This window comes from Lactuca sativa, chromosome 5 (genome assembly GCF_002870075.4).
Source record: "Lactuca sativa cultivar Salinas chromosome 5, Lsat_Salinas_v11, whole genome shotgun sequence".
NCBI lineage: Eukaryota > Viridiplantae > Streptophyta > Magnoliopsida > Asterales > Asteraceae > Lactuca > Lactuca sativa.
The window spans coordinates 182504502-182514647 of NC_056627.2; the positions used below are offsets into that span (position 1 = coordinate 182504502).

A 10146-nucleotide genomic window follows, 5' to 3' on the forward strand; every position below is an offset into this window, starting at 1 on the left:
TTTTCACGTCCATTTTCCATATTTCATAATCATAAAAAGCAAATATGGAAAGTAATATCCTAATAGAATTGATCTTAGCTATTGGTGAGAATGTTTCCTCATTATTATCCCTTGATTTTGAGTATAACCCTTTGAGACCAATCTAGCCTTTAATGTGTGATTATTCCCATCCATATCGCATTTCTTCTTGAAGATCAATTTATAACCAACAGTTTTAAGGCCAAGTGTAGGATCAATCAAATTACAAACAGTGTTATTGTACATGGACTGAATCTCGCTCTTTATGATCTTTTTCTATTTAGCAGCCTCTGGGCCTACCATCCTTTCCTTATATTCAGATGGCTCATCTATACTAATTAGGGACTCATCATTAGTCTGCACATATCCTATTACAGTGATATAGAACCATAAAAATTAGGAGGAAGACGAACTATACTAGATATGCAAAGAAGAGGTTGAGATACCATAGTTTCCTCATTAGGTGCATCGAGCTTTGGTTGATTGCTTGCTTGAAATATCGGTTCTTCTTCATTTGACTCTTAAATATCTTCAAGATCAATTGGAATCCTATTGGATTCTTTGAATGTGAGCTCCCTCTTGAGGAAGAAGCCCTGTTGAGCCAAAAACACTTTAGTCTCAAATGGCTTGTAAAAAAAAGTATCCAAAAGACTTTTCAACACTAGAATTTCACATGTGCTAGCGGAGGACGTTTCTCGCTCCACATCTCAAAGGGTGTCTTATAGACCTTCGTAACTGTTATGAGATTTAAGATGTGGGTTGTTTACTCTAAGGTGTAACCCAATAAACTTATCAAAAGGGTAGCTTGAATCATCATAGATGAAACCATACCTAATATCATTTGATTTCTTCTCTCATCAATGCCATTAACTATGACGCTATGGGAGGAGATAATTGTGAAGCTATTCCATAATTCTTTAAATGATCATAGAATTCAACACTTAGATATGCCCCACCCCTATCAGATTGAAGCATCTTGGTCTTCTTGCCCAGTTGATTCTTTACTTTGTTTTGAAACTCTTTAAACACTTCAAAGGTTTCTAACTTCTATTTGATTAAATAGATATATTTATATCAACTAAAACAATGAACTAAAGTCACAAAATATGTTCGTCATGTCATGTGGTTGATCTGAATGGTCTAGACACATATGTGTGTATAAGGTCCAACAAATCCTTGCCTCGTTCATAGTTAACTGTGAATGTCACTTTTGTCATCTTGCCAAGTAAGCATGATTCACATACATCATTTGACTTCAAGTCAAATGATTCTAAGATCCCATCCGGTTCGAGCTTGGTGATGTGTTTCTTGTTTATATGGCCAAAACAACGTTGCCACATAGATGATCTATCTAAAACATTTTCAAAAGAATCAATGTTTAAGATTAGATTATTAGATTTACTAACACAACAAAATTTCCATATATACCTTTGCAAGGGATATCTTTAAAGTAAAAAAAAAAAAAGAACCATTCATATAAACCAAAATATCACCATTTTCATTATTAAAAGAAAAATGAAAACCATCCTTATACAATTCATAAAAGGAAATAATGCTTTGTGCCATATCAAGCGAGTAGCAATAGTTTAATAATCTAAAAGTAACATCACAACTAAGCATGAGCTCGTTTAGTTCTTGCATATCAAAGCAAATGTGAGTACCTTATCCTATACCAAGAACCCAAGAATTAGAAGTTGATGTACTGTGGAATTCAATCATAAGTATACATGAAGTGCCACACTCCTTAACTTTTTTTCTTCTTTAGATCATGCTATTATTTAGGGCAACTACGTTTCCAATGTCCATTTGACTTACAACAGATATACTGGCCTCATTTGGGTAACTGGTGGGAGTTATCTCGAAATCGACCTTTTTCTTTAGACATTATTGGACTATCCAACCAATGTCTTTTCTTTTCCATTGGGATGCGAAACCTTTTTCCTATTAGAAGTATTATGGCCAATGGCCAGTCATAAATATGCCCAAACAGTGGAATTTCAAATTTGGTTGAAAAATAAAATGTCAATAATATACGAACCATGGGCCATGATAAGAATTAATGATTAGGCCCATTACCTTTTTGCAATGTATAAGTTCCACAAACAATAACAAGAAGAAACCCTAATCAATCTTATTTCGTTGTGCGCAGCCGAGAGAATTAGAAGAAAAATCATTCAGATCGAGAAAGAGAATTCCAGAAAGGAGTAACGTAGTCGATTTTCACAACTATCAATGTCAAATTTGGTATGTTCTATTCCATGTCTAATTTGAAGTTTGTAACGATTCAAAAATGAAAGATATATAGATGTGTGTATCTTCTAATTTCTCAATTGCTACAACATTGATTACAACTAATGATTTTTAGTTTGAATTGAAGCGTGAATGGAAACAATATCAAGAAATAAAACATGTAATGAAATAAGTTATTCCCTAACAAAAATGTGAAACATGGATTAAAAGGGGTTGCAGAAAATATTATTCCATTATAAGGGAAAATTATGAATTAAAGTTTAGGCGATATAGGAATTTTACAAACAGTATTATTTTTTAATACTATTAGAGTATCATTTTGATGATGAATCGACCATACGGACTATTATGTTATGCACAACCTGATTTTACCATACAAATAAAAATAACTGATAACTAACATGATATTTTAAGACCTTTATTTTTTTCAATATAAGAACATCTGGACTTTTCATTAATATATTATTTGTTGTATAAGCTTACGGATAACTTCATAGTGAGGTACATTCATAACCATTTTATATAAATCTTTTACATTTATTTTTTTAAGAATAAAGATAAGCCTTTTGGTTTTAGTGTTAGTTTATACTATGAATTTTAGGTCCATCCACATTTGATTAGGACTCACCATGATCTTTAATTACTTTTAAAAATATATGAATTTATAAAATTGGTATAGGGTTTTTAATAAACGATATCATACAAAATTTATTTGTAACCAGAAGTATTTAATTACTAACCAAATATTACATTTTATTTTACCAGTTTTAGGGCACTGACTTTTATATACATGAAAATTATAAGGCTTTAATTTGAAAATTCTCATGAAATAGTACATGATAACTAATGCATTTAGACCAATAATTATTCAAATTATAACAACATGAGCAATAACAAAACAATTTAATCTGATTCCTCGAATAAATAAAATAAATAATCCCTAAATGTCTACAACATTAATTATCACTAATGATTTTTAATTTGATTTTAAGTGTGAATGGCAACATTATCAAGAAATAAAACTTGTAATGAAGTAAATTATACCCTAACAAAATGGTGAAATATGGATTAAAAAGGGTTGTATAAAATATTTTTGCATTATAATGGATAGTTATGAATTCAGGTTTAGATCATATAGGAATTTTTACAAACACCATTATTTTGTTAAAACTGATGGAGTATCATTTTGATGATGAATCGACCATACAAACCATTATGTTATGAACAACCTACTTTTACCATACAAATAACTCATATTTAAGATGATATTTTAAGACACTTTTTTTTCAATATATAAGAGCATGTTGGCTTTTTAATAATACATTATTTGTCGTATAATGAGTTGAAGCTTATGGGTAACTTCATAGTGAGGTAAAACATAACCATTTTAAATAAATCTTTTACATTTTTTTTAAGAATAAAGATATGTATTTTTTGGATTTAGTGTTAGTCAATATTATGAATCTTAGGTTCATCCCCATTTGATTAGGAATCACCATGATTTGTAGTTACTTTTAAAATATATGAATTTATAAAATTAGTATAGGGTTTTTAATAAATGATAGGTCATATGATATGACTTCATTTGTAATAAGGAACTAGTTAATTAGTAATCAAATATTACATTCTATTTTACCAGTTTTAGGACATTAACTTTTATATACATGAAAAGTCTAAGGCTTAAATTTGAAATTCTAATGAAATAGTGCATGATAATTAATAAATGTAGACCGATAGTTTTTTAAAATTATAACAAACATGAGTGATAACAAAACAACTTAATCTAGTGCATCGAATAAATAAAATGAATAATTCCTAAATAATTAACTTATTAGAAAAAAAAATAGAATACTTATTCTAAATTATATCAATACTAATTTTCAGTATGTTATAAAGATGGAGAGAATACATTCATGAATGTGTATAGATCTAACAACTCTTTGAGATGATTCATAAATTCTTACAACCCAAGTATGTTAACCACTCCTTGATAGGTCACATAGTAAGACTTAGTAAGACATGGTAAGCTACATGTCATAAGAGATTCAAGTTCAAATTTAAAGAGTTGCTAAGGGTGTCGAGGTGTATGGTATGTTATGCAGGCGCCAAGAGGTGGCTTAACTAATTTCCTTATGCGAGCCTCACCCCATAACCTCAAAAAACAATGGAAATTTCACTATTGTTAGTGGGCAAGTTTTTTCAAGTTGTGTCATAATATAGGGATCCACAAAAAGTTGTTTGTCATTAACATATTCCCCTTTTTCATAATTAAAATATCTTATATACTTACAATTCGTGTAGTAGCAATTCATTTGATGATTACCTTGATACATTGAAGTAAGAAAGATTTATCTTATTGGAACATTCATTTATTTTAGAGGCCGATAACATCTTTTCTTTTACTATAGAACCATCTCACAACTCTCATAATACATGAACTCTATCTTCCTAAGAATAATAAACATATGTCATAAATCATTATGAAGAATTGAACCTAGTAAGGAACTTTTACTTAAACACGCACTTGAATTCATCCATTACTACCACACTCAAGGTTATAATTCCATCCCACTCAAAATTTTCCTCCATCTTCCTCGATTAGCTTTACAAGGAGTATGGTAAATAATTTTCTTTTGTATGATTCCATGACAATCCAAGGATTCTAGTTTCTAAATGGTGCCTTTTGTGTACCATTTCCTTATTAGAAAGTATAATTACCCACTCCATTTTATGGTTAAAATTCTTATTATATTTCAAATAAATTCTTTCCATAGGATTTGAAAAATATATGTTGTTAGATCCCTTGGTACTAAAAGTTCACCGTTGCTCAAAGGTTGCAAACCATACATTAAGTAAGTTTACATAGTCCTGATAGAAGAAGTTTATATCTCTAACTTATGACTTATGACTTATTTAACCATTTGTGCTTTATAATCATATTCTTCGTTATTAAATATCGCTCCTAAAAATATTCTATGTATTTCCAAGATGGAATTTTTTTCATGATATCATGACAAAACAATTTCAAGTATCTATAAGAGACATAAATTTAGTGTAGGTTTTAGAATTTTGATACTTATTATGGTTATAGTAGTGGCTATTCATCTAGACACAATTTCAAGCTTGCATTTTTTGCATCACTATGTAGTGTTGGTAACCCATCTACTTTATCGGTACCCTCAGATCATGATATAGTGTCAAGTGGACCTCTTCCCGTAGGAGATACCCACGGATAAGTAGGTAGTCCCACATAAACACCATTTTCAAGATAACAATCATAATCACCTTAAAAATAGCTATGTTACTCACCTTGAGATTTCATGGATGGAAAATTCCTAACTTCTTGTATTTATTTGCTTTCAATAGTTGAGAAACTTGTGTTTTACCATTCATGGCTTTCTATTTTCGACATATACCGCTTTAAATAGCATCAAACAAGTCTGAGTAAAATAAATCCACATATCAACTTAATATTTATTATATTTTAGTTTAATTTTAGTGTTCTTTACTTCAATTGAAAACAACAAAAACAAACTATCATACAAGTTCTATTTTTACTATCACAAAAAGTGGATATCAAATCAGCTACTTTGGGCAACACGAATCTCGATATAATTATGGAATAAACAAAATACTTTTTATGTCTTATTTGATAACCAAACATCTATTAATATAATCTACTTACTAAATTTCATCATTAGGTACTCTTTCTTCATGATTGGCAAACCCTTTTCTTTTTCCCTAATTCCAAGGATAGACAACAAAGAGTGTTTACTATTTTGATCAGGAATAAAGGTGATTGATAATTGTAGATAAAAAACTAATCAATTTGATATTGGTATAATTTATCCTAATCTTTAATCTTTCCCAGAAAGTCCCTCTCGAACACTTAAAATAGAACCAAGCGAAGAATGTAGTGAATTAGTAACTACCCACCAAATTAAAGCTAAGCCATTTTCCACATGTTAGAGTTGCATTGACGGAGAACTTTTTTTCTTGTTTTATGTGTGGCCCACAGAGGTTGGCCAATTGAAAATCTTCAAAAGTACGATACGATCGGGCCACATATATTCTCCTTTTAGATGGTGCTCGGGGTCACATGTCACACTTTCTTTTATCATTTTTGACATAACTTTCACTACCACCACTTCAATAAAGTAGATAAGTTCTAAACATCTATTGTTCATAACACATGGTCATGATATATCGTTTTGTAAAAAAGCATACATCATTCCTTGTGTATGTTCCTCTAGACTGCTGGTTTTTCATGGCCCTATTATTCTCAAGGTAATTAACCTTAAGACAAAACTCGAGAGGGAAACAAGTTAAAATCCTTATACCTTTTCTACTTTCTTGGCATATCCTTGGACCCGGAGTTATGCATTTCAATCTGGTGAAAAAAAAACATGTCCGTGGAAGTGTGATAGGTTGTAGGTTGATTGGGCTGCAAATTAATGTTTCTTTCCTGTGTTCTATTCCTAAGCAATGCCCACGACCCCAAGATTGGTATCGGTTTGGACAATATCAATAGAAAATAAATGCCCAAAAGATAACAGGCTGCTTCTCTCAAGAGTCAAGACTACAAGCGATATATATGAGATTTCTGGTCAATTACATTGGTCCCCTTAAGTCTTAAGAGAAGTATTGGCCTCGGGGTTCCGTCATTTTTTGACCCTGGGCATTGACATGACAGCCCAAACATATCTTCTGCCATCAGATCACGCACCTGACTGTCTGCTGAAACGCCGCCATTTGATTTTTATTTTTACGTTCCATCTATGCGGCTCTCCATCATCTTGTCGATTACAGAACGTTTTACCTTCTTTCGTTGATTATCTGGATCGGTCAGACCGTGGAAGGATCTCCAACTTCTGTTTTTCCATTGATGTTGCTATTTTTATCCTCTTATTGGTGTCGGCTCTCCGTATGTTTACACTAAGCGCCAAAGAAGAGGAACAAATAAATAGCAATCATAAGTTGGAGATACTTCTGGAAGATCAAACTCACCGGATAATCAAGGAAAGAAGGTAAATTGTCATTGATATAATTCTGAGACAGTACATATTATCAAGAATACAATGATCACTTGATCCTTGAGTCTAATTATTATATAATCATCAGTCATTTTTGGCATTCATATTGGTAAAGTCTAGAGCTGTAGACCTAATCCAAAATTCTTTTTTGTTGGCTTAAATATGTATATGGCAGCTTCAGTCGTCCAAGCAGGTTGTAACCAGCAACAAGGGGAAGGAGAAAATGATTGAGTTACCAGCTAAATGGACCGATCTGTGGGAGTTGCCATTGAGATACAACAATAAAGGGATTACTATAGGTTCCCCACCAAGACCCCCACCTCAAGTCCATGAAAATCCCATGATTTCCAAATCTAAAGATCAATCATCTACGGATATGAGGACAGGAATCAAAAAACGAAACAGGAGAAATAAGCAGCAAAATATTGCTGAACTTGAACCTTCTTGTTGGAACAGGATTTGTCCACAAGATGTGGTTGACGCTGGAATACATCTTAATCCAGCTAAAAAGAAGCATTATGTTTGGTTCAGTTTAACTCCTTCCCGTGATCAGTGAGCAATAAAGATTCCTTTTAAATTTAATCATATAGCTAATAGTATCTTCACTATCTTATCTTTTTAATTTTCTTATCTTTGATTCCATAGGAGCAGAAAGAACACTCTGCAACTCCTAGTGGAACCATACATACAAATAATGTAAGTACATTGGCCTTTCCGGTATAATGTTGTTTAATATTCATATAATTCGCCAGTTCATTAGGAAATAAATTATTGGCATTCATTTTTCTGGTCTTTGTAACTTGCATGTAATGATTAACAACAAATTATTCTAGCATGGAGGAGAACTGTAATCCAGATGTGTCTATTCTCATGAAGTATATCGTGTTGCAACTTAAGCATGTTTGCCAACAGGAGGTATGTTCTAATTTTTCTTATTCAATTAATTGCATATAACTTTGGTTCAATTCATCAAAGAAGTATTGTTCTTTTCTCATGATCTACACTGAGTGGATTTTAGTTATAGGTTTTTAATCATATATAATTTAGTAAATGTAAACTCTTTCTGAAATGCTGAGGGGACAAAGTGCATTGAAATATGCAGCTTTCAATGCATCATGCACAAATTTCTATAATGAACAATATTTCATAGGCAGAAGGATATTGTCCCCATGTAAACCTAATAACTAAAAAAACATGAAACTGCATGTTAGAGAGTATTTTTTGTGTTTCTTATGTGTTCTTGTATAAACATTGAACCATGCAACTCTTAACTACATACAATAACTTGAGTTTTGTATGCCTAAAACTTCAATTTTCATTAGAGTTCACTTGTCCGTTAGTTGCTCTTTTTCCATGGAGATTCAGCAAATATAGATATAGACTTTACTAATAGAACAAGGACGTCATAGCCTCATAGATTTGTATTTGTTCTTCTTTTTCATGTTTTTGTTTCACAAAAATATTTTCTTTAATGACTTATATTTTAATAATCTGAACAGGTTGGTATCTTCTTGAACGGGAAACTTCTTGCCCCTGAAATGAAGCTACTTGATGTAGTGAAGTAGTGGATGGCTATTGTTGATTCGGAGAGGAAAAGAACAAAGATAGGAAGTTCTGCCGAGAACTTCTGTGTGAAGTTGACTTATGCTCGAAGAGAATAGACAAAAGTATGCATTTATAATAAAATCCGACAAATGTTTGTTCCTTTATTACGCCATTTAACCGATTGACTTTTAGAATTTGTTGGTTAATGTTGATGGAATGAGTTAATTAGCTGGTTCCATAGTGATTATTAGACTTTTAAAACTAATAATGGTCACATTATTTTTGAGTAACCAACTAGCAATGATCTTTGAAAATAACTTCCACCGGAGGTAGGGTCATTGGCAAGATCTAAAACTTTAAGATCTAAATTTATAAAATGTCTGAATTTCTAAGAGAGTCTAAATTTTGAAGATCTGAATTTTAAAATGTTGTTTGGTTGAAACCATGATTGTCAAAATCGTGATCCTGATCGTATAAGATCCTACGATCCTAGGCATGAAAAACAATCCGGATCGTAAACGGATCGTATTTGGGGTAGGATCGCAGGTAGGATCGTAAAATAATAGGTAGGATCATAGGATAGTGATCCGATCAGATCCTACCTTCCCTGGATTTTTTTTAGCAAATGAATTTTTTTTTACCACTTTATGTCTGTTATCCTTTACCAATTTTCCATTTATCATTTTGTGTTGCGACTTATTACTAATATTTTGAAGTTTTTATAACTTTTGAATGAAAAACTGAATGTTTGAAATATTTTTCATGATTAAAAATTATAAATTAAAATTATATTTTATTGTGGGATCTTAGGATCCCGATCCCGATCTTGCAAACCCAAAAACGATAATACGTAGGATCCCGATCTTGACAACCTTGGTTGAAACATCTGAATTATTGTGCAGAATAATAAAATGACCATTCCCTTCTTTATTATTTTTTATGTATTATTTTTTTATAAAATAACTGACTAAACTTCTTAAATAAGTAATTCATAACATATTATAATCATAAACTTCTCTCCTCAGCATCTGCTAGTAATTTCCACATCTAGAAAGGACAAACTCAAATAAATACTAACAAACTTTCATTTCAATTGCAATTTGGTTGTAACGAAACAAAAATACCGCTAAAATTTCATTTTCAGAACACCCAAAAAGATACAACCAAATGTTCCAAAACCAACAACATTATAAATATAACACTCGATTTATTGCACATTTCGGTTTAGACCATTTAGGGTGTAATGTCTGCAAAATATGTCCTAGGGGGGCTGAATTGCCAACTTCAGGATAGTTGGAGT

At 31.6% G+C, this 10146-nt stretch overlaps 1 protein-coding gene across 1 annotated transcript; it reads left to right on the forward strand.

The window, feature by feature from the left end:
* The first annotated feature begins 6508 nt into the window (after positions 1–6508).
* On the forward strand, positions 6509–9052 carry LOC111897262 (uncharacterized). The gene is made up of 4 exons (XM_023893222.3): positions 6509–7853; positions 7947–7997; positions 8135–8216; positions 8801–9052. The coding sequence occupies exons 1-4, from the start codon at positions 7525–7527 to the stop codon at positions 8864–8866; spliced, it is 528 nt and encodes a 175-aa protein (XP_023748990.1). The 5' UTR covers positions 6509–7524; the 3' UTR covers positions 8867–9052.
* Positions 9053–10146: the final 1094 nt, after the last annotated feature.

Coding starts and splice junctions, on each gene's coding strand:
- LOC111897262 (XM_023893222.3), top strand. CDS start 7,525: ATGATTGAGTTACCAGCTAAATGGACCGATCTGTGGGAGTTGCCATTG. Junction 7,854..7,946: donor TTAACTCCTTCCCGTGATCA/GTGAGCAATAAA, acceptor TTGATTCCATAG/GAGCAGAAAGAACACTCTGC. Junction 7,998..8,134: donor GAACCATACATACAAATAAT/GTAAGTACATTG, acceptor AAATTATTCTAG/CATGGAGGAGAACTGTAATC.